The sequence below is a fragment of the Galendromus occidentalis genome, unplaced genomic scaffold (assembly GCF_000255335.2).
Source record: "Galendromus occidentalis unplaced genomic scaffold, Mocc_1.1 scf7180000077497, whole genome shotgun sequence".
NCBI classification, from domain to species: Eukaryota; Metazoa; Arthropoda; class Arachnida; order Mesostigmata; family Phytoseiidae; genus Galendromus; species Galendromus occidentalis.
The window spans coordinates 1610544-1634626 of record NW_003805485.1 but is presented as its reverse complement, the minus strand read 5'-3'; the positions used below and the strand labels follow the sequence as shown (position 1 = coordinate 1634626).

General features: G+C 50.9%; 7 protein-coding genes across 7 annotated transcripts; 2 read left to right on the top strand and 5 right to left on the bottom strand.

The window, feature by feature from the left end:
• Positions 1-10: 10 nt before the first annotated feature.
• On the bottom strand, positions 11-3700 carry Tango6 (transport and golgi organization 6). The gene is made up of 6 exons (XM_003746572.2): positions 3307-3700; positions 2016-3075; positions 1142-1778; positions 846-1007; positions 281-708; positions 11-195 (listed from the first exon to the last, which is right to left on the bottom strand). The coding sequence occupies exons 1-6, from the start codon at positions 3487-3489 to the stop codon at positions 11-13; spliced, it is 2655 nt and encodes an 884-aa protein (XP_003746620.1). The 5' UTR covers positions 3490-3700.
• A 640-nt stretch (positions 3701-4340) lies between these two features.
• Nulp1 (Nuclear localized protein 1) lies at positions 4341-7211 on the top strand. The gene is made up of 9 exons (XM_003746571.2): positions 4341-4460; positions 4732-5026; positions 5161-5338; positions 5490-5710; positions 5830-5990; positions 6104-6336; positions 6486-6679; positions 6769-6911; positions 7029-7211. Exons 1-9 carry the CDS (start codon positions 4341-4343, stop codon positions 7209-7211), a joined length of 1728 nt encoding a protein of 575 aa, XP_003746619.2.
• A 526-nt stretch (positions 7212-7737) lies between these two features.
• On the bottom strand, positions 7738-10344 carry LOC100904429 (zinc finger protein 431). The gene is made up of 3 exons (XM_029112359.1): positions 10175-10344; positions 9695-9973; positions 7738-9619 (listed from the first exon to the last, which is right to left on the bottom strand). Exons 1-3 carry the CDS (start codon positions 10322-10324, stop codon positions 8903-8905), a joined length of 1146 nt encoding a protein of 381 aa, XP_028968192.1. The 5' UTR covers positions 10325-10344; the 3' UTR covers positions 7738-8902.
• A 2260-nt stretch (positions 10345-12604) lies between these two features.
• LOC100901933 (uncharacterized) lies at positions 12605-13486 on the bottom strand. The gene is made up of 2 exons (XM_018640765.1): positions 13123-13486; positions 12605-12939 (listed from the first exon to the last, which is right to left on the bottom strand). Exons 1-2 carry the CDS (start codon positions 13459-13461, stop codon positions 12844-12846), a joined length of 435 nt encoding a protein of 144 aa, XP_018496281.1. The 5' UTR covers positions 13462-13486; the 3' UTR covers positions 12605-12843.
• Positions 13487-17088: 3602 nt separating this feature from the next.
• Positions 17089-19818, bottom strand: LOC100904286 (serine/threonine-protein phosphatase 2A 65 kDa regulatory subunit A alpha isoform-like). Its single transcript, XM_029112391.1, has 8 exons — positions 19759-19818; positions 18986-19494; positions 18539-18847; positions 18224-18405; positions 17859-18133; positions 17578-17777; positions 17236-17438; positions 17089-17144 (listed from the first exon to the last, which is right to left on the bottom strand). The coding sequence occupies exons 1-8, from the start codon at positions 19816-19818 to the stop codon at positions 17089-17091; spliced, it is 1794 nt and encodes a 597-aa protein (XP_028968224.1).
• A 455-nt stretch (positions 19819-20273) lies between these two features.
• LOC114828402 (adult-specific rigid cuticular protein 15.7-like) lies at positions 20274-21190 on the bottom strand. Its single transcript, XM_029112390.1, has 4 exons — positions 21068-21190; positions 20692-20831; positions 20471-20600; positions 20274-20366 (listed from the first exon to the last, which is right to left on the bottom strand). The coding sequence occupies exons 1-4, from the start codon at positions 21188-21190 to the stop codon at positions 20274-20276; spliced, it is 486 nt and encodes a 161-aa protein (XP_028968223.1).
• Positions 21191-22498: 1308 nt separating this feature from the next.
• LOC108864660 (uncharacterized) lies at positions 22499-24007 on the top strand. Its single transcript, XM_018640739.1, has one exon. It carries the CDS (start codon positions 22499-22501, stop codon positions 24005-24007), a length of 1509 nt encoding a protein of 502 aa, XP_018496255.1.
• The last annotated feature ends 76 nt before the right edge of the window (positions 24008-24083 follow it).

The window sequence follows — 24083 nt, the reverse complement described above, 5'->3', positions numbered from 1 at the left end:
ACCGACAAAATCATCTCTCAGTAGTAACAGTAACCTGAAGCAGGGTTTTGGCCACTTCACCCAGTGTCAACAGTATTTCCTGGAGGTGTATTCGCAGCGCTTCATCGTCACACTTCGAATACAAGGTCTTCACTACTCGGTGGATGTCCCGCACTTCTGTCGGGTAGTCGCGTATTAGATCGACTTTGTCGAGAGCTGAAATGAGTCATGGTAAGACGATGGATCCACAGAACAATCAATCGAGGGAGGGGGAGAGGAACGAAATAACCGACAAACTCACATTTTAAACCCTCCGCTAAGCCTGAGGCAGCGGCACGCCGCAGGATTTCGTCTGGCTCGAAGGTTATCATGGAAATTAGGATATTCACAGCGCGCCTGAACGATGGACTGCGATTCGGGATATGACCGAGCGTGTAGCCTAAGATCGAAGACGCTGCACATTTTGATGTTGCGTCGACGGTCTCAGAATCCAGGAGGTCTATGATGGCGTCCACGATCATCTCGCAGTAAACGGGGGACAGATCGCCGAAGGACATCACGCATTGAAGCAATGTTTCGGTCAATCTCATCTTGATATCATCCGAATCGGTTTCTTTGAAAGAATCAAGCAGCTCGGGCAGGAACTCCCCAGTCTGCCATCCGACGATTTGAGCGTAACATTGAACCGCGCCGAGATAGATATAAGTATCCTTTTCTTGCAACGCTACCCTGAGAATGGGAGAATTCGGATCTGAAATTCCATTCCTAGTTCTCGATACGGAAAGCGAGAATATCTGAGGGCGTCATCATCGACTACGATTTTTTCGAAGGGGCCTAGTACTCCCCGGTATCCACTCCAAACTTACTTGCACAATTCATGAAGATATTTCAGGTCTTTCCCCGCCTGAGGATCCCGAGCGGCGAGGAGCTTCCTGAGCTGAATGAAACCGTGACCTCGAATGGCCACGTCTGGATCCAGGAGTTCATCTCTGACTTTTTGATATTCGCTCATTGTACCGAACACCGACCTGGAAGACATAAGAGGATCTTGAGATTCTTCGTCGTTCAGGATTTATTTAATTTTCACTTTCAGATATATTCAAGGACCCAATCGAGCATCGGTACACACAGCAGCTCATCCATAAGGGAACGCAGAACTCACTTCGCACGGGTAGGGTGATTCACATGAGGTTCAACCAAGCATTCCACGGACTCTCGGACCGGGAATGCCTCGTGATTCTTCCAAGTCTTGTTCGCGAGGATTCGCAGAGCTGTGGGTGCGTATTTCCAGGTGAGAAGAGTTGGACCCATGCAGAACGGTTCCACATCGGCCAGTTTCTCGAGGATGCCGTCCCTGAGCGTCAACGCTTTTGATTCGAGATAGCCGCCGACGTTTTCCAGGTGGACAACGGATGCTCGCAATCGCTGGCGATTCTCGGTCGAAAGTTGGTCAACGGTCCTCAGCAGCATTTCAACCAACTTCAGAGCTTCCTGAGCCTGTTCCGATTGGTGAACCCGACTCATGTTATTGATGATTGTCCTGACTGTGAAGTCTTCATTCTGCTTGATTGTCTCCTCACACATCGGAATGAGCTTCACCAATAGGCAGCCGCAAACGCGCCAGAATTCGGCGCTCGCACCCGATTCTTCTGCTCGTTCCCTCTCGTAGTAGTCCATGAGTCTCAAACAGATTCGGCATGCAAGCGTTGCATCGACTCGGAAAATTTCAGAAAACAAGCATTCATACAGCTCTGGAGAAGGAGCGAGAATCGTGCCCCCGTCTGAAATCTCGATATCACCTTGAAAGAAATGGTATTTATTAAGAGCCTACTGAGCAAGCGTGTTGAGTCCGCACATTTAGGGGCCCAGAACCCCCCCTCTCCAGATCGGGGAGGTGGGGAGGGCTCTCAATGCTCATTGAAAGCTTATCGCTGGCAAGGGTTCTCGCTTCGTAGGAGGGTCCGACTCCTGTCGACGCCACTACTGGAGAGCTCATGGATGCAATTTTTCTGAAAACGATCGGACCCACTACTCACCCATCTCATTTATTGATAAGCCCGGCGGGTTGGGCAGCGTGAACCTGGGGTCACAGGGATCCAAGCATGCGAGGACAACATCGACTCCATCGCTGAGACTCGATACCAATTTCACGATCGTTTCCACGTGGAGCGAAGTTTCCGAATTCTTGACTTCGATCGAGTACGCAGCCATCATCAGGTACAATGGTGCGAGGAGTGCGAACGCTTCAAGGAGTGCGCAATCTCGAGGGAGAAATCCACACGAAAGATGAACCAGCTCTACGTGCTTCCGGATTTCTTTCGAACTTATCTTCCGTTCGCTTCCCGGGTCCCCTTGCAGTAGCGCAAAGAATTTGGCGAAACACGGTATCAGAACGAGCTCGGTGCCGAGTTCAGGCTTCTGGGTCAGGAACGCGTTGATGATAGCGACGACCAGAGTCATCTCGGACTTCAGGATATTTTCCGACAGGATGTTCTTCAGCTGTGAGCCCATATTTCGAGTGTAATCCGTGTCGGATGCCGTCGATGGCGGTCGCGTGACCAGCATGGCGACCTTCTCGAACTGAAGCCATGGCGTGTCGCGGTCGAAAACCTGACCCATGGCGCAGATTAAATTCGATAAACCGCGCTCCCTGAGGATCTCGTCTGAGAGACGAGAGGAAACCGCTTTCTTCAGCCAGCGAGGACTCTCGGAATTCAGCATTACGAAGAAGGTCTCGATGACGGCAGGTGGGAAAAGCTTCGAGACGAGCTGCTGGAGCTCGACTCCGAGCCGGAGCCTGTCTCGCTGCATCTCAGCGACGACACCGTCAGCGCTGACGTCAAAATCTCCGATTGCGTCGCCATGCTGAAGCCAACCCCGGACGGAGTCCGGTATCGGTGTCTCGGATGGTTCGACGCTCCTGATCGGAGCATGACATAATTGCATCAGAGCCGCGAGAATTCTCGGTAATTGCGAAATGATGACTATCTGGCCGTAAGGACCCTTGGCTGAGATGAAGTGGAGCAGGATCTGGACCCCAGCCACGAGTCTTCGGTGTTCCAACAACGCCTGCGGCGGATCCGAAGTTCGCGTTTTCTGCGGGGGAAGAAGACATCGTCGCGGTGACTAGATTGTGGATCCGAGAATACTCCACGGAGGAATTCTCTATTGAGAGTACTGCGATAAATTACAGAACGATAGAGCAAGATGTGCTTGACAAACTGAATCCAGGAGCGCCCTTCTCCATCTCGAAGATTGAGTTTCTTTTATGGGATCGATAAAGGAAATCGACGAACGCATGACGAGTGATCGTAAACAGTTGCTTACCTTACAGCTGTTTCCGACATTCGGAAGGAGATTCGGTCCGATTGCGAGGTCGCTAATGACGTTGAATTTCCCTTGGATAGAGGAGGCGCTAGCTGACGCTTCTCCCAATTTTCTTTCCTCGAGTTCGAGGACAACTTCCTCAACTCTTCGCCATATCGGATCCGAGCTCAGCGGGATCGTCATCTCTTCGAGTGAAGTGCCGGATGGCTACGCAAAAGTGGGGCGTACTCGGAGGGAGTTTCGGAAAATGAATGAGATCCGCAACTTGGAGATTTTTGGAGTCCGCAGAGCCTCACGATTTCCCGCTCCGCGATCGCCGACTCTCGTTCGCTGGATCATGCAGCAAGAGCTCTTTGACAAATTCCAGGCGGGAGGAACTGAAACGGCACCCCATGTGGTCAGTTCGCAATTTTTCGGGGTCACGCTCCAGTCAGTCACTACCTCCATGCTGTTACGCCCAACGAGCCCATATTTCACCGAAGAAGAAATATGGAGCACACATGACTTCAAATCAGAGAGTAGATATTCCCAACCTGTTTTTGTTTTCGAGAGAGGGGGAAGAATTGTGCGCGAAAGACTGTCCAACACACCGATACGTTCCAGTTGGTCGTGTCGAGAGGTGAGCGCCATCTGGGTTGCATCTAGACAGCAGAATGTTGACCACATTTAGCAACTGTGTTGGTGTCCGGGCATAAAGTTTCACTCTCACGCATTCAGTGGCATGATTTTTCTTAGTGCTCAGTGACTAACGCTGGTTCGTGTGAAAAAAAGAGCCGAACCGGAGCATACATGGGATGAAAGAGCGCTTGCGTACTCAAGCCAGTGAAATCATCCTCCAAGTTGGTCGACCTGAGTCGTGAGTGAGCTCAGTTGTCCGGTGCATTATTATTTATTAATCGTTCAACAAAAAGAGGGTCATGCCAAGCGACCTGGTATGGATAAGAATGAGCATGCTCCGAGACATTCTGACTCTGGTTTTCTAGGGACTCGGTACACGTTAAAAATTTAGACACAAAAATTGACGAACGCACAAAATGTCTCTCCGTCATATGAAAAGATTAGAGCAGCTGAACAACGTCTCAACTATAGCTGACAACGATGACGAAATTGACGATGTTCTGCCGCCTCCGAAGAACAAATCCATGTTCCAAATGGTGAGGGCATTTACATGAAGACGTCTAGCAATTCAACAGAACAGAGTCCTTATCCTTTCCCAACTGGAATATGCTGACGGAGCGCTTTGGCGACTGGAATCAAATCTGTTCAGAGAAAGAAGCAACGCTGAAAGTTCTCACGGAACCTTCGTTTATTTTCGCAGCTGAGCGCCGTTGACGACGTGAGCGAAGAGCAAGAGCTTTCACCAGACGTTGACGAGCGAGCGCCCGAAGAAAGCGAGGTGCAAAACTCGGGAGTCCGCAAAAAAAGCGGAATAAAGCCAAGAACAAGAAGAAGAAAAACAACTCCAAAGTCGATGACGACATCGAGAAAGAGCTTCGATTCATTGAAGACGAAAACCAGGCACCGAAGCAAATTGTCGAAGAAACTTCGAGCGAAGAAGCGAGCATCGACTCTCTACTGACAATCCAGTTGAAACTCCTGAAGTACGAGAATGAAGTCTACAGAAAATTCGGACCAGAGGCCGTCAAAGCTGAAGGCGGGCTCGCTGGCGCCAAGGGTGGACCCCGTATCGCCAACCGGAGCATCCTCGTACGGGACGCGGGTACGCTTGACGCTTACGACCGACTCTGAGAATAGAGAGGATCCGCCTCACAGCCAGAGACTTCATGCAATTCTCGATCTATCGATTTTTGTTTTCGGCCGAGGCCGCGAATCAGAAACAATTCATTTTTCCAGGATCTCATTACGTCGAGATGCGAGGGCGTAGAGTTGGAGGGGTCACCATGGTGCCGACCGATACCCCGGATCAATTCGAGTTCCGCTTCTCATCTGACTATTGGCAGGTGCAGGGGGAATTCGCTTTTGCGGTAGACTTCGGCGATTCTGCAGGACTCCTCGAGATGCTGATAGAGAGGTGAGATGTCTGGCCTACCCATCGAATAGTAATTCCCCAACGTTCTCTACAATCCGCGGCACTGCCTCCCTGGATTGCCCCGTTCGCCTGGTCGCCTGGGCGGGATACCTGTTCCGATCGACCGAATATATAAAGCATGGTCATCCCGCAGGATTTCAGATCACGTGGACCTACTCATTCAAGCGTCCGACATGCTCAGGGAAGAGGGAGAGGTTCCTCGATCAGCTGATTTGATCGAACGGGCTCTGTATATTCTCGAAAAAGCTTTCCATCCGTCGTTCAATCTACATAGTGGGAAATGCCGACTAGATTACGCTTGCAAACCGAATCGAGCGTTGTACATCACTTTGTTCCTGCACGCGTATCATATATGTGAGTATGGTTGCTCTCCATCAACAATATAGTGCAGTTGTCGCGCCTGGAGTCGCATCCCTAATCTCATCGCGTTGCAAGAAATTGCAAGAAAATTGAAAGCTGATCACCCTTTCCAGCGTTGAAGGGATGTCCGAGGACGGCTCTCGAAGTCTCGAAAGCCATACTTTCGTTGGACCCCTGTCATGATCCTTTGGCTGTTTTGCTCGTCATGGACAATTTCGCGATCCGAGCCCATGAATACAAATGGTTGATAAATTTTTTCGAAGTTATGCAAAAGGTTGGTACGCCCGTACTCTCGCTGACTGATTGCACCATCCGGAGCGGATTTCCCGCAAGCTGGCTTCGAATATCGGATCCGAGAGTGCAATACACGGGGGGTTTCCGTTTCAGAATGGGAGGAATCTGGACGGACTGCCGAACATGGCTTACTCCGTCGCCTTAGCTCATTTCCACCTCAAGGAATATGATAAAGCCGATGACTTGCTGAGAAAAGCTCTTCTTCGCTTTCCCAACGTTCTGAAAGCGGTGGCCGACAAAAACTCGGTCATGATGGACAGAACCTCAGCTGGTGTTTTCGACAAGTTCTACCCTGAGAATCTTTTCGTCGACTTGTACGCCGAGAGGTGAGCCCATAGCCGGGTCTAAAATAGCGGAGCGAGGACACGGGATGCCTTGAAACCGTTCTGAAGCAATGGACAAGCAAGAGATAAACATATTCGTATTTACGAGACGATAATAATCATGTGATTGGTAATTATATGCTCTTCCAAAGGTGTGCTCACTTATTCAAAGAGGCGAATGTGATGCAATGGATGGAAAAAGTCTGCTTGGAGATCGCTTCGAGCCCTGATCGCCCCGAGAAGCCGACCACTCCGAAATACCCCCGGAACCTTCTGCGTCACATCACATTATCACACGTCAATGGAGTCAAGTTGCAGCCAAGGCATCTACCGAAGGCGGACGAAAGTGAGTCAGAGGGTCGGAGAGACGACTGGAAATTCAGGGCAGCGTTTGGAAAATCAGTGGAATTGACTGGCGTGTCTGACATATTGCAGCGGTTTATGGCTTCGATCCATTCCCCCCGAAAACATCTTACGGCGATCTTACTCAAAAGCTGCCCCAGCGAAACTTGGATGTCCTCGACGGCCTCCCCGAAGCGACGATCAATAATTTCTTGAATTCACTCAACCCCAACTGGGTAGGAATTTTTACGAAACGCAACGAAAGGCCCAGGGTGGCATTTAATTTTGCCGCATCTCCGCGACGCTCCAATCAGACTCGAGGATGCTAATAACTATCAACTTCCTTTCGACAGACTGGACATGAGGACGATCAGAATGTCGGATCGAGCCTCAGGAGAGGAGTAGGAAGTCTCGTCGAAGCTGTCGTCGATCTCATGGGCAACATCATGGACGCCCGGAATGAAGCCAACAACGAACAGGAAGCACAGGGTGACAATCCGGCACCGAATGAGCGTCAAGACGATGCGCAGCAGTGAAAACGCTCTTCTTGGATGTCTTCTTTGTTTTCGCCTCTGGTCAGACACTGACTGAATTGTTGTAATAAATGAGTGAAAGTTGTGCAGGAGACTCATTTATTCACAGCTGTTGCAAGTGTCAGTTGCTCGGTCCTCCGAGACCGTTCCAGACAGAAGAAGCGAGCCGGAGCGCAAGACAACGGGAGTCACCGGATTATTATCGCTCGCTCATGCGGGACCTTCCCCGGGGAACCCCAACGTGAGTCCGGTGGAAGAGCTGACGGGAGTCGCGCGAGAAATTCTGCCGAGGGCGCCGCTTTCCGCTGGAGCGGCAAGGCTGGGGCAGAGCACGCCCTCCGCGCAGGGATCGAGGTGCGACGACCTCTCGACTGTCTCGGCGAATATGTTGAGTCCAGACTCCACAGATCACGTCTGATTGATTTTCTTCCCAGGGAATTCCCGTCTCTCGTGCTAGTGATAGACTAAATACTTTCTGGGATCAATAGCAACTTTTGCATAGGTTTATTTACAACGAGATGCATCTGGGCGTGTCGTCATGCGGATATTCGTCCACCTTTCCTGAATTTCCTCAGCACGCAGCCACAGTAATCATCGTCTTCGCCATGCTCACCATCGTCATTATCATCATGATTCTTCAGGAAGCGAGTCGTTTTCCTCGTCCTCGAAGAGACATCGTATGATGACAGAATACGGCTAAATTGATATTTAGTTTATCTCACCGGTCCTAGGATCGATGCGTAAATCGTGAGAAGGGAGAACTAGTCAGGCGGCTCACTTATATTTATATAGGTATGTAGTTTCTGATGTATGTCCCCTCCATTTGAGAGACTCTCTCAATTATCCTATACATTTATTGTAACAGAAAGGGTAATTAATGTATATGAATGGCTCTGCGTTGTGGGCGGACAACCCTGGATCCCTGTTCGCGGACTTCGGTTTTGATTTGTATGTTTGGACCGTCATCGAAAATCGGAATATAGTGAGAGCCCGAGAGGCTTCGACCGACAGAAAAAGAGTTCCGACTTCAACGCAGACTCGGTCTGAAGACGAGTGTTTACACGAATGAAAAAGCACACTACACAGCGGATAGACATAATCTCCAGAAGAATGTGACCAAAGGAAACTAGCGGAAGCTGAAATTATTTATGTACATACAACGTAGCTTCCGACAAAAGAATGTCCCGAGCTTGTATCACCGTGAAAGTTTCCGTGGGCATCCGCACCGAACAGCGACTCACCGCACCACCAGGAGTGATGGCCCAGGAGCGAACGCAACCTCGTCTTGGGCTCTCCGAAATTTCAAAATTCAAAGAGGCCAGGAAACAAAGATGCGAGCCGCCGTGAGAGAACTCGAGACACTCGCTGATAAGTCGCAATTTTTAAACCAATACGACGAATTTCCCCCCGGCACCGAATGGGATTTCTCCGAGAGCTGATCGAGGAATTCAGTCGTATGCTACGTCCCGTAGCGTAATATACCAAAAAAAACTCACTTTAAACTTTACGGCCGAGGTCTAAAACAGAATGCCACCATCGCTCGCGTGAGAAACGCAAAAAAATATTAGTCCTGTCCGGTGTTTGGAGAAGGTGTCGTCGTGTGATTATCTATCGAAGTCGCCCCGACTCGGGTGGATATTCTCTGACTAGAGTGATCAATAGCGATAGTAAATATTCATGTTGTCGGATTTCGTTCACCTATCGTATATATCCTCCTCGTGGTCGTCGTCTTCGAGAACTTGAGGCGCAATGAAATGCCTTTCGGACTCCTTCGCATTCAGCATTGACTCATCCTTGACTTGGGACCCAAGTAACGAACTACACGCTCTCATCAGTCGCTCGTCGTGACCGGAGTGCATCGCTTGGACGTGTCGTTCCAATTCAGCGCTTTCTTTGAAGCTCTTCGGACAGAGACTGCAGCGTTGTTGAGATTCGTCGGGATGCGAGCCCTTCATATGCGAGTTGTACATTTGCTTACTGGGAAACTCTTGTTTGCACTCTTCGCAATAGTACTTCTCACCCTGGTGCACCTTGCACTCGTGACGAGCGCGGGCGGTCGTGCACGCGAACATGTCCATGCAGAAGCGACACCGGTAGGGTTTTTCTCCGGTGTGAGATCTTTCGTGCTTTTTCCAGCAGTCTTTCCGGTTGAATCCTCGGGTACAGAACGTACACTTAAACGGTAAGGTCACGCCGGACATCTGCTGCCGCTGTATCAGCTGCTGGTTCCGGATGTTCTGACGCTGGATCTGGTGGTCACGATGCTGTTCGGCGATGTGCATCCGCTGTTGCACCCGCTGGTCCTGATGCAGCTGCTGCATGTGCAGCTGCTGCTGACTCATCTGGTTGGGATTTCGGTTATGGTGGTAGTTGTGGTGGGGCCGTCGAGGCGCCGGGGGGGTTTCCGGATCCTGGATGGTGACCACGATGTCGGGAGTTTCGATGTGGACTTCTTCGGCGATCACCTCGATCCGATCCTCTTTCACCTGGTGATATTTGACGATGTGGTCCTGCATGCCGTGCAAGCTGCCGAAAGTCAATGAACAGAATTCGCATTTGTAAACAGCGGACCGATGCGTTTTCTTCATGTGAGAGGAAAACTGCCGTCGATCTAAGCCGAAAATCTCTCCGCACTGTTCGCAAATGTATTGCTTGTTGGGATGACAGCGACTTTCGTGTCTCGTACGCATCCGACAGTCTGAGAAAACTTCGTCACAGAACCGACACTTGTACGGTTTCTCCCCGGTGTGGGATCGTTCGTGAACCTGAAACGAGTCAATAACAGATAATCAATTCACCGCTGCATTGCACGAGGGTGGAAAGAGCCCGAAATCGGCCTGGAACTCCGATCCATCCGATGATCGACGTGAGGGGCAGGAGTACGGATAGGGTCAGTAATGCGTGGGAAACTTCCGATGCGGTGTCGCTTCGTCACTTAAAAAAAATTTCGGGACGTTTGAACTCACCTGAAGAACATCTTTTCGGTTGAATCGCTTCTCGCAGAACGAGCACGCGTGTTCCAACTCGTTGGTGTGGGTTTTCTCATGGGTTTTGAGGTGATGGCGGTGCGTGAATCGCTTGCCACAGAAATCGCATTTGTGCCTCTTTTCTCTCATTAGATGATTCGCTGAAGACGGACCCTCCAAGGGAACCACGATTTGGGGAGGTCCCCCAGAATCGTGAGATAGAATCGCGGATGGCGGGGAAGAGCCACTCGTACTTCCGTTGTGACCTGTTGAACTCGAGTGCGAGTTCAAATTATTTATCAGAACAGGTACCATATGGAATACAGCCTCACTTCCCGACCAGGCGCCCAGCTGAAATCCACTCCCAGAGCTGGTGGAGTTTAGAGCTACGATAGAAGATTTGACGTCCGTCGCCATCTGTAACGAAATGTACAGAATTGAGTCATGACCGATCAGAGAGCAATGAGCTTTCGGCTGTCTGTTTCGTTGAGCCCTGCGAGTGAGGCCGAAAACGCGAGAGTGTACCGGCTTCGCTCGAAAAACCGCGAGTTCGAGCGCTCCAACAGTGGACTCGATGATGAGAGATGACAAAGGTAGCAAGGATGATTGATAGAAGTAGATAAGCTTTCGGAACTCAGCGCTCTCACAAAAAGGATTGAGCTCTCTCGCGGGAGACCGTGAACAAATCCAATATCGGCTCTCCGCAACGCTGCATGGATCTCTGATCGGATTCCGTGGAACTTCCTCCGAGTGAGTCTTAGTCGGATCTCGATCGGAGCCCGACAGCGAGGTAGCATCCGAATGAAAATCGCCCAGAATCTCCTTCATTAGAGCCTGCAAACGCCGCCAATCATGTCACGGAGGAACTCTGTGGTCTCCCGCACAGAAAAATCCCCAAAGCGGAATTGTGAAGCCAGAGTTCTGTAAAAAATCCGGCTACGTCTCCCTTGGAGGTGTTACAACCTGTCATTGATCTTGGGGCGAGAACTCGAGCACGAAGGTATGGCCAAGGTCAGATTCACCGAAGTCCCGGAGCCAGAATGCGATCCCAGCTTCACGGCGATCCACTTCGAACGTGGAGAAGGAAAACTTTTGCAATGAAGGTTGAGTCGGTGATCGTTGCACTATCAAAGCTTGCGAGTAACGAAGGTCAATTTCCGGCACGCTCACGAGCGGAAATCCTCACCTCGGTGCGATTTGTAGTTGTCTTAGGCTCACTCCTCTGCCCATTAAGTCCATTATATGGGGGTCCGATATGCCAAAAGGCATTCATTTAGAAGCCTTGTGAGACTGTCGCCATTATCTTGGACCATGTATTTATTTTTCGCTCAATGATGAACTGATCTCTGTCTGATCATGACAGCGCCAGCGGGCGCAGCATCCGGCTGGGAGGCATACATGGGAGGTGGTTCCGTCACCAGAGGTCCCATTGGCGCAGACAAAGATTGCCTTCATCCAGAATGGGACTTAGCCTGGTAGAGAATCGCCCAACGGGGAAAAGAGGCGTTCTAGAAGAGCCGGAAACGAATATATGGGATCGAGTTCCGCACTGACTCCAATCGAGCAGCGCAGCTCCGTATCCGGGGATCAGGTGGCCTCGGAACCGCTCGCAGCTAATTAATGAATCGTATCTCCACGCGCTCACATCATCCATAAGCTGAAAGAGTACTTTGATGCAAAAGTTCTTCGTTCTGTTCATTCAGCGACGAGTGTAAATGACCGAGTGCACATTCTCAACAATTTTTCCACCGTGAAGAGTCAGGTTAGGAGCATTCCGTGACGCGTGGAGTTCTCGTTATCTTCCATGCCGGCGCCGGCATAGCATCCGTGACAGTCTCACATAGTAGCTTGCTTCATATGAGGACGGTGGCGAGATAAACTGATTACCGGTGCAGTGGCTGATGGCGCTTCTGGAGAAATACCTTCTCACGTTCAACTCGAAGGGATCACGAGTACCCTTGTCGCCATCGAATTCGAGCTTGCAGCACGCATTCGTGCCTACAGAATCATCGAAATCATCAGCTCGTCTAATCTACCGAAAGAGGGACCGTGAGGAATGGCCGAAAAAGCGCCTCTGTCGACGACAAATATTCAGAAGACTCATTGACGTCTGGGACTTTACACCCATCTTTCGCACATATAGCCAGAGAGCTGTTCCGGAAGTCTCCTGTCAGGGAAGGAGAGATGAAAGCAGGAACTGGGGCGTTGCATCCCGGAAACAATTTCTTATGAAAGAGACTTCATCCCGTTATGCCGCCGGGTGATCCAAGACCCTTCTTTTCTGAGTCGCTCTCCCCCGAGCGATGAGCCGCATTCCAACATCCAGAACCTCTCAAGATGTTCCCAGACATCCCGTACACGCTGTTGAACTGGCACTCGCTCTCCAGGAGGACCACCAAGCGGACGAAGGAACAGTCAGGTAGTCCTCGCTTTATTTTTATCAGATCGAGGAGCCCTCCTCGATCCATCACCGTACTTTTATTTTATCCACTCGTACCACAGTACCTGCGCTTCTGCGCGCCGGATATGAAAACATTTCCGAGCCGGGTGGTGAAACAATCGGTCTCTCTGAACTCGAGACCTTAGCCTCTCCATCGGACGATTTTGTCACGGCTCTTGATTTTGTGATTTTATAGTTGGAATCAGCTCCCTTTTTTTGGAGGCTTGCACTACATGGAACCCTCAACTTCCTCCACGATAGTGACGTTCTGTAAGGTTCCGTTGAGGATACGGATGGCAGCTGTGATTGGTATGAGGCGAATCATCTGAAAGTTTCATACTTGGAAGAGAGTTTCCCCTGGGACTAATTGGCCGGAGGATCAATAGATCATGTAAGCAGATATGCATGAGTATCTCCATGACCGGAACGGGATCCCTCCCGAGACCCCAGCCCGGGCTGGAGCAACGTCTTTCAGTTGAGAGCGACGACTGCCTCCTCGGTAGCTTACCTCTTCGGGATTCACAAGTATCCCTATGGTCGATAGGCACTCCCGGAGCTTTGAGTGGGCTCCATGGTGGTCCGGGATACAGAGTTGGAAGCGGACCTCGATATTCATTTGCTCTATGCGTTGAACGATCTGGTCATGATCGAGATCGACAAGTCTCGACACACACAATGAGGGAATGTACAACGAGCCGTCGAATTTCACAATGGGAATCAACCCTCGGGAGCTGTGTACGACACTCACGCGGAAAGGCGACTCCTGCAAGCGCCTGGTTTGATCGAAATCATGTCGCTCCTGCACTGGACTCGGTCGTTCGCTCTCATTTTCGAACTTGCGGAACATTTTTGGAGTTTATCCGAAAATCGATGGGAATCACGCGCGGAGCAGCTGCTGTCGTCCAGTTGTCCATGTTCTGGTCATCCACGCTCGGTCCGTGCTGCATCACGCGCATGACGTGCTTCACTTCGATGAATGAATGAGGATACCGAGATCCACCCTCCAGACTGCCGGCTGCCAGAACTCATTCAGCTACTCCCAAGAAAACGGAGCGCTCATGAATAGGGGTGGCCCAAGAGCAAAATGAAGAGATGAACTTCCCTCGAAAGTTTAGGCGAATTTAGCAAGCATTGCCTCTTTTTCTTCATGATTATCTGTTCGGAATAGTCTTCGATGAAAATGAGCTTGAGATAAATGATACTATGCATCCAAGGTGACTGGTGAACTGGTGACTGTTTCCGTGGTGGATAACGAGGTCTGCGCCCACTGGAATTTGTTGGAGATCGAAGACTGAAACCATCCCGCGAAAGGGCGATTCCTTCGAGGATCGAATGCGCGGATGTCACGGGAAAACATAAGATACGACTTTCCGTAGTCTGGTTGAGATTGATGCAGGCGCTCTCGCTCCAGAGTATGAGGAAATCGTCAAAATATATCTAGAGTTTACTCATGGCGTGAACGACGACTCTCGACTCATATGAGATGCGGACAATAATCAGAGAATCGAGTGATGGCCCGATCTTGGCTCGACCGATCAGCATTTTGAAGCATAATGAGAGTTTCTGGACGACGAGTAAACGCTCTCTCAAAAGGAAGAAGAAACATTTCGAGTTGATTTTTCTCGTCCCTATCCTGTGCTTGACGACTTACACGATCCTTACTACATCTGTTTTCGCGCCTATCGAGCCCGGCGCAGCTCTAAGAGCGTCCAGGGAAGCGTTCTTCAAAGGTAAATCTCTCTCTGATTTCCAAGAAACACATCTGAATGCTCGAAGCTAATCTCGGCCGACTTGCAGGTCCCTGTGCCGAGGAGTTCAAGACCGCCGTCGAAACCGCTAAAAAATCCTGTAAGCAGGCGAACAGCGTGACGAATCTGCTCTCGTTGACCTTGCGCGGCGAGTCTCTAGATCAGCAGGGTGCTCAAGCCTCGCATCAAATGAGAGTCCTATTCGTCGCGATGGCTTTGCACAGATCTCAGCTTTGTCGCAGCAGAGTTCCTAGAAAATGCTTCCCGGGAGGGAGCAAGTCAGCCAGTGTCGATGATTCGGATTCCTTCGAGGCTCATCTGGCGGATTTCAAGGCTCAAATGGAGGAGTTGTCACTGTCCCCGACAGTCACCCCGGCTATAGAATCAAAGATATCGAGTCACATGCGGGACCTTGCGCCATACACGGATTATGTGTGGGCGATGTCGTTGTCTGCGCTCAATCAGGGATCTGCGCACCGAAATCTTTCCAGAATCCTCGACGTGATCGAAAGCAAACTATCTCTGCCCGCGAGACATTTTTTGAGGTTCTCAAAGTTCCTCGGAAAACTGAGTCTAAGCGAGAGCTATCTGCTATCGAGAGAAGCGGAGTTATACCAACTCGGATCGAGCTACACGACCGCAAGTACCTGTGAGCTCGCCCGGAACTTCTCGAATCTTTTCAGAACATGTTCCGATTTCTTCGCGACCCCTCTGACTTTTCAAGATACCGTGAGAAACATCCTCGTTTCACCCTGGTGGATGCTCACCCAATGCATGGATTTCGACTCCGCCAGCTGCGAGAACACACTGTTCGCCGTCTCTCTGGCTCCGCACTTGGTCGACGAGCCGGTGTGCTCGAAAGACCCGACCGGTCCATGGGAGGAGCTCTACGCTAATTATTTCGAGTGCGAGTGGGTATAGCGATGCGATTCTGGTATCTCTGACGCCAATACGGGACTCGGACACTGCAAGCTTTCGATTCGTTCACTTCCGACGGGGGCGATGAGCCGATTCGGCTCTCGTCTGCGGGGCTCGCTCTTCAGCTAGCTGACTGAGAGCTCGATGATACCTACAGGTTTCGTCAAGCAGAGAGGATCTGTGTTTCGAGGCAGCTGTGCCCTCCTAGACCCTTTATGGAGCTTCGAATGTGGGCGCTTGTCAACGAACAGAACGACAAGATTTGCCTACCAGCTGACACCAAGAACCTCCTTCCCGATCATTGCATACCCAGAAGCAAATCAACAGGCGACGAACTTCTTGATGAGCACGGAAAGTGGATAGAGAAGAGAAAAAGTTAAACTGAATCGTTCCATCCGCATCAATCATTCGTGAAACCCTAATTTCGGGTAAGATGGGGTAGATACTGGTCCGAGCCCGACATCGAAAACAACGTTGTGCAAAGACATGGCTCGTGGCCCGGATCAACTCGCACTGACTTCCCATGATGGATTCAGAATCGACAAATTCTCTAGAGTCGGGTAGTCGCGGTGAAATATTTTCTAACTCGCGCCATTTAAAATCCCTCATCTCGAATACCGAGATCATTTACCGAGATTTATCGCATCCTATTCTTGATCACACTACAGACACAGACCGAGTCATATATCGAGTCAGCTCGTTAACATGGAGTCGAACCCCTTTCATATAGTTCGATCCTCGTCAGCAGCGAAGGCTGAACAAGCAGAAGGAACGACAGGTTTCACGAAGGTCTACGGATTGGCCTCAATAAAAATATCCGAGGAAGGGGGAATCTACGTGATATTGTCTGCGCTCCTCGTTGGTATAGTGGTGTATTTCGTTTTCTGGGTTCGCGAAGAAATCGACGATTCCGATCATTTTCTCACACCGAAGAGCGAGACGCCGATATCAGGTAAACTCAGTCAGACTAGAACTACAATAGGATGGAAGACGTTCCGCAGGGCAGTCTCGCGTCGAATCCCAGAATCATTCTCAACGGAGGACACTGATTTACGGTTACGAATTCTCGCTGTACTGTTCTCGCAGAGGTCGTGCAGTCAACGCTTGAACATACATCGGGCGAGAGAACCTCCCCCTTTGACGCCGGCACTCCATCGGATGGAAGCACGACGATACCTACGCTCAAGACTCCTGCGCCGATCACCAGGATATCTTCTACATTACCGAAACCGACCAGTGCGTCGACAGCGTGGAGGAGAACGACCAGGCGCACAACGCAGACCGTATCCGGCACCGCAGTGCGAGACTCCGGAAGGGCAGAGACTACCAGGCGAACAAGGTCGAGGGGAACCGCTTGGGTAGCCTCAACCAGAACGACAAGAGAAGTCAATGCCGTGAAGGACACTACCGAATTCGAGGAGTCCGCGGAGCGAGACGGAACAGACACCGTTGGAGCCAAGCTCAGATAAACAAACATTTTCACCAATCCCATGAACCCATGAACGAAGCCTGAATGCTGGTTTAGCAATCAGGGATGAAGGACTTCGCACTGATCAGATGAAGTGCTCGGAAAACTCCGTTCTGAGCTGCACCCATGAATGGTGGAGTCTGAATTACGCGGATGGATATGGATGATTTTCACTTGTGAATATGCGAGCATGTGTTCTGGTAGATCCGCGTTATCGATCGAGAGAAATTATCACGGCTCGGGACACTCATAGTGGATGCTGAGCTGCCGAATGACCTAAATCAACTTTTATTATCGGTCAACTCAAGATGTCGTCAGTCGTCAGTGAACAAAGAACTAATTAATTCAAGGAACTCATGGTGTCGGTGAAGGACTGCATGTTTCGCCCGATCAGGTCTGAGAATAAATGGATCAGTCGATATCTGGACGAAATAATCGCGTTGAAGGATCATCTGCCGTTGAAACAGAACAGGAACATTGCACTCACGGTATATGCTCCTCGAAGCTACTCGCTTGACGTCGAAATCCGTATCTTTTGAGAGGGCGCGTAACTTATCGCTCGCCACGAACTTCTTGTCCTCATCCAAATTTTGGTCATTGATCAGCATGCTGGCGTAACATCGAGCGACGTTGAGTCTCACAGCAGGGAGCTTGTCTCTGCTTAGACGTTCTAGGACTGGAAAAACGAATCTGGAAGGAGCATTCATGGCCGCGATCATTATAAGCCGTCACAACGCCTAATTAATGCGAGCGGCCCGCTGTTCCGAGACCCGGATTCACTCCAGGTTTGATCGAGCTTCAATGCCCTATCGTGAGGCTGGGAGCTTACTGATCTATGCGCTCGGCCGATGTAGCTTGGCTGACGGCCTCGACCGCCTTGGCGGCGGTGACGCGGAATCCGACCTTGTCGATGGAATAGGACAATTCCTGTATCAGTTGTAGGACTTTTTCGAGAAGCCAGGCCTCGGCGGAATATTTCAAAAAGATCTCCCGAACGTGAGCCGCAGCGAGGGATCGCAACTCGAAGCACTGCGCACATTTTTTCGAAACTTTAGAATCAAATCTCCTCGGATGATGGATGCAACACGATAAAGCGCATGTCGTTCGCACCTCGTCCTTCATGAGGCTCGTAATCAGAGCGGCTACCGTGTCTGGCGGGAACCTCATGATTGCCATGGCGTTCAGGGCGGATAGCCTGACTCGCCAATTGGCATGACTTGCCATTTCGGAGACGAGTTCCTGGAAAGTGTTAACGAACTTTTCCTGCCCGATCAGCTGGACGACAGGTTTGATATTGCTCACGAGAGCTTCGCGAACTTTCGGACTTTCATCCAGAAGCAACTCTTCGATAAGAGGCACATACTCGTCCTGGTAGATGTCAAGCGCTGCGGAGGAGATCGCTAGATAAACTCCGCGGCATCTCTCGAGATTCCATGGTGACGAGGTCCGAAGACAAAGGAGACTCGGTCACTTACGCACGATGCTCGCCAGCTGGGTAACTGTCCGTGCTAGAGCGATTCTGATATCTTCGGTCTTCTCCGGCTTTTCACCAGAGTTTACGAGCTCTTTCAAATTCCTGAGACGTCCCACCAAGCCGGGGATGTCATCCGCGGGGAATCCTCTCATGAATTCCGGTAAATTTTCCACGGCCTTGACCCTTGAGAAGGAGTCGAGAGCCTTACATTTTCGTGCATTGATCGTCGCTGCTCGAATCATGAGCACCCGGATCACCGATGATCCTCAAGAACGACTCGTCGAGGTGCCGGAGAGGAGAATAATCAGAGACTCACTTGACTCTCGTGCCGCCCTTCTCGATGTGGCCGACGACAAACTTAACGAGACCCTTCATCAGGGGATACCCAACATTGGCTTGGATGCTTGGTATTTTCGATGCGAGGAGAACGCGCACTTCATCAGACTTGTCGTGTATAATCGTCCGGAGTACGTTTTGGATGAGGTTATCCTTCTGCTCATCGCTTATTTTAGGAATGAGATCTACCAGAGCCAACACAGCGTTCATCCGAGTTGATTGGATGGATGCTTCGATTGCCAGTTTTTTCACAACTTCTTGAAGATCAACATCGACTTTCTCCAAGAGTCTGTGAATATTGAAGCTCGAGAGGAAATTAAACCAGGGAGTTTCTGAAGGAAATCGGTTGGGAGAATTCGGGACGGAATATTCTATGCTCAGAGATGACAAGAGATTCCGACTCCGCGGAAGGGGCGAAATTCCTCACTCGATCATGGCCGGAAGTACGGTCGAGGCAGCCTGAACCACGACATCTGCCGAATCATTGCAGAGTTCCAGAAAGAGATTGTAAGCTTTCGAGGGACGCGAGCTCCTCTTATACGCTGTCGGCAGCAGAGGTGCGCACAGACACTTTTTCAAGAAGTAATCTTGAGCCAATTCCTCGACCAGAGGCATGAGGAGTCGGTCAACTTCCTCCTTCTTGAGCATTTCACTCAGCGTGATTATCGCACTGGCGACTTGTTCTCTGTCTTCGGACGATATAGTCATAAAAGCCATGTTGATGATGGCCTTGAGTTGGTCGAATAGACAATCGATGAAAGCTTCGCCGCCAACTTCCTCGACCATCTGGGAGAGTAATTTCGCGTACTCTCGTACAACCCGCTCGTTTTCCTGCTCCATCGACATGGTTTTCTGCGGGAGAAGTTTCTTCCTGGTTTTCTCCGGACCTAGTTCGATTGCCAGGTCGGGCAGCTTTCGAAGCTCGAGGATTCGTTTCTGGGAGCAAAATATGTGGGATGAGTGTTGGATTACGGTGTTTCAGGAATTCATCAGGGATATGAGAGCTTTCGAGAATTCCGGTAGGGAAAATTCCGGAATCCCCGGAATTCACGACTCCGAGGAGCCGCATGATAGCTATCGGGGTGAGACCTCGGGCGGTCCGAGATTCCTGGATACGGCTTGATACGGCGACTCTCCTCGATGACGCGGCAGAGTCAGTCACGGGCATTTACTCAAATATAGACAAGAAGATCTCCATACGTCGATTTCATCCAGCTGATGCTCCCCGACTTCCTTCGCTAGTTTCGCCAGGGCGGCCATCGTTTTCTAGTGTACCAGGCAAAATTCGAGAGCTAAGGTCGTGCTCGCCGCCAACATATGACGAAGTGACGAAGTACTGAGATTTCAACGATTCGTTATCATCTAGGCCGTTATCAACTCGGTTTTCCTTTCGAATTCCGAGTGCTGGGAAGACGGATATCCCATTCGCGTTCCTCTGCACTAGCAGCAATTCTGTAATATCCCCCTCTCGTATTCGGACTCACAAAGTTTCGAAGAACTCTAACCCAGAGAATTTCAACATATGTAGGATGATCTCGCTCACGCAGGGCTATGGATCGAGTTATCACGCACCATGAGTAGACGAGAGGTGCCGCAAGTCTGACATGCAATCTTCTCGACATTGTTCAAATTTCAGGGCTAATATACACATAACGGCACGAAATTATGCAGGCTCCGGGAATCTGTGGGTCTCGTCGGGCGCTCCGATCGTGTGATCAAGCCCTGGCTGCCGATGTAGCTGCAGGGAATCGTCTGGCGGGAACTCTTCGATCCGTTTGTACAAGGCTTGTTGAATGTCCGTTGGCCACCTGAGAAAAATCGACGACTGATGAGGATGGTGTGGGTGGGAGCGCGTCAAAATCTCATTGACCGACCTCTCGGAGGTGCCGGAGAGAAAAGGGAGACCGCTCACCTGAACATAAGCTCCTTGAGGGGGTTCGTCGATCTGGAAAACGGCTGAGGCGGGGCTCTCTTGCTTCAGTCCGGGCTCGTTTGACTTCACTTCAGCGCGGTAGCCGGCTGCGTCAGCGACGTACTTCACCCTGGAATGGATATTATCCCCTTTGCTCTGAGAGCCACTTTTCGAAAGCAGCTCCGTTGATACCCATCTAGTACAGGGAAACAAATACGAACCGTCGGAATATTCCGAATGCGTCGGTGTAGCCGTAGGTCCCGCTCACGGCCCCGTTGGCGTCTCCTGTCTCTTGTCTGAATTGATTGTTGCCGTACTCGTCCTGGATATTGAAACCGAAGTCATACGGCTGAGGGCGATCCTGCGAAGGAAAATCGAGAGCTCAGGCTCGAAACAATACTTGCAATGTCCAAGACGTTCAAGAGATAGTGCAGGTTCCCCTCGAAGAGATCGACCTTCACACCGATAATTAATCATTCATCCCGGTAAGAATTATTCAGAGAAACGAGCTGTGGGTCTCCGTGAACTTAGAGTCATTTTTGCTCTAGCTCGATCAAAGTGGCAGCCGCTCTTCGGAGGACGGTGGAATAGACTCACTTTCGGGACCGCTCCAGGGGCTCTCGGATTGTAGAATTGCTGGCCTAGCTTCTCCTCGCTTCTCTCGAATCCTGCTCCGATTGGGTAAACGTCCTCCACACTCGAAGTTTCTTGCTGAGCCATCACCAAACAAATCCCCACCAGAGCGATCGTTGAACGGAGGACGGCAGACATCTGAATTTTCCAGAAATATTGGAACAAACAGCATGTGGTTCGTCTCTTGAAAAATCTCAGGAAGATCCAAGGAAGTAAAGATTGGCGACAACTCGCGAAAGTCTCACCTCGGTTTACGACCCAGACAGTACGACACGAAAAAAGGAACAGAGAACGCAGAAAACACAGACAGATCAAAACGGACACAAACCACTAGCTTCCAGTCACGCTTGCCGCGAAAGTTCTGCGATGAAAACGGCGTAAAGCGACTTTATAGCTGTGAGAAATGACGGAGAAGCGCTAATGAGGGCGGGTACGTCAAACGGGTGTCGGTTACGAAGTATTTCCCACCAACGAGTGAAGAACCCAGTCGATCCGCGAGCGGGCGGGTTAGAGCAGTTAGCAAGGGTTAACAAATTCTGCTGGAAAACTATCAACTACAACCGTTAGCATCTTTTAACTTACGACGGCCTTAGGCAAGCGCTCGAATTGAAGAGCTGAGCCCGAGAACCGAGGCGTATTCTCTGAATTTTTTTCGCCAACTCCAAGGCTCTCGGAGGCTTCCATACGAGCGAGAGAGTTCCCGATCACCATCGGAGTCCGACGGAAAGAATTTCATTTTTGTTCATAGAAACTCGCTGATCTCCAACCCTCGCGAGCGCCGATCCTAGGACTCGCTCTCTCATACACTCAACTCCCAGCGAGCCTGTCGGCGTTTTTCCCGTGATCGCACACCATTTTCTTGGGAGTTGTCGCGTCATGGGTCCTGACGTTGCAGTTTCCGTCGGATGAGCTTCGAAGCAGACATTGAGCCAATGACTCGAGCTCACATCAAGACCTGCCTGCCACCGAGGGCATTTCTCCCCCAACTCTGGGGATATTCCCTCCCGACGATTTCGGGGCGCCGCGCCGTTCTGAGAAAATACCTATACCTAGTATCATACATGAGCATTTCGGTCTGATCAGCATCCACTAGCATCGGAGTGCTCAAAACTCGAGCGAGACTTCATAGTTGTGCCGTCGAAAGGACGAGCGAGCGAGCAAGCTATCAGAATGCGGCGGTCATTTTACCTTTCATCCGAGTCCACACAGCCGCGAGTCTGTCGGACCGCTAGAATTGAGTCGATCGAGTTGTTCACCCTCAACAATCCGAGCTCTTCCGTCGGTCGGTCAGGAGGATCAACTTGAGCATTGCGTGTGAAAATGCGAGCTATGTTGGGACATCTATCCAGGTCTAATCGTCGAATAACAGAGCGGTGTCGCCTCGACGCTCGGAGCATGTCACCTCGGAAAGTGCGGTTCTACGTCTGGGTTTTCTGTCTCCTTTGGTGTCTATTGATCGCAGTGCAGTTCTACTACTTCGTCCTTCGAGGACGCCGAGGCTCCGTCGAAGAGAAGGGAAGCGCAGTGAGCTACGGTGTGGACACCGAAACCTGTCGGATACCGAGCAGCGATCCTCTCGATTTCAAAACCAGACAGAGACTCTTCGGTTCTTACAGCCCCCGATGCGAAGCTCCGCTCGACCGCCGAGCCATATTCGGCACTCGAATCGTCTTGGATCGCAGCTGTCCCGAGCTCCTGGAAGACATCCTGCTCCTGGACTACGATGTTTCGGTCTCTCAGATCACCTGTTCGTATATCGGATTCGCTCAAGAAGAAATTGTACCGGACTACCTATTGACGGGCAGTCTGCCGGAGCATTTACGTAGACCTCTGACCAATGGCGATTGCCCGCAATTCGACGCGCTCTGGATCGAGTGTTCGCTCCCGAACGGGCGCTCCGTCAAACAGCCTCTTCTACTGGCGAGGTCGGCTGTAAGCGAAGGGGCGGAAAACTTCGACGTGAACTTTCTGAATGTGATTGTGGTGGGAATCTCGTCGCTGTCGCGCTTGACATTCCGCAGAACGATGCCGACGACCTACCAAAAATTGACTGCCGACCTGGAGCAACGCCAGGAGCTCTACGGTTACAGCCGAATAGGGAAAACTTCTATCGCGAATCGGATGCCTCTGCTCACGGGTAAAGCTTACGATTCGGAGCCACTGCCGAAGGAGTATTTCGACAACTGGACGAGATATATCTGGGACGAAATGGCCGAATACGGTTTCACGACTTTCTTCGCTGAGGAAACGCCGAGCCGCGGCATGTTCACCGCCAACGGGAGGAAAGGCTTCCTGGATTTCCCGACTTCATTCTATCCTCAGCCGTTCCTGGAGTCAATCGAGAAGGCCTACAAGAATCAGACGTGCGTTTTCGGCAAACCACGGGCCAAATTCCTGCTGGACTATCTCTTCGATGCCGTCGTACTGCACGCCGACAAGAGCCCGTTCTTCGGCTACGTATGGTTGGACCAGCTCTCAACTGCGCATCCATCGGGACCGCTGTTCCTAGACGAAGTCCTGTCAGAGTTTATAGACAGCTTGCGACTCTCTGGTCTCCTCCAGTTCACCGTGCTGATGCTGGTCTCGGATCACGGCTCCACAAACGGTCCTCTGACGGGCACGGACCAGGGCGCGCTCGAAGAAAATCTCCCCCTTGGTTTCATGTCGGTGCCGAAGCTGGTTGATCCTTACGAAAGTGAAAAACTGAGTGATCTCCGTCAGTTCCGAAATCTTGTGAATACCTATCGATTGGTCACACCCTACGACCTCCACGCGAGCATGCTGCAGCTGTGTCACGGAAGACGAGCAAAAAACCACAAAGGCATCAGTCTTATCACGAACGCTCTACCCAAAGAGAGAACCTGCGACTCGGCGGCCGTTCCACCCGAGTTCTGCCCGTGCTGATTGAGAGGAGTCGCTTTTCAGAGAAGGAGCTTCACACTCCTGTAGCTCTTCGAAACAGCCGGATTCCGCGAAAGAT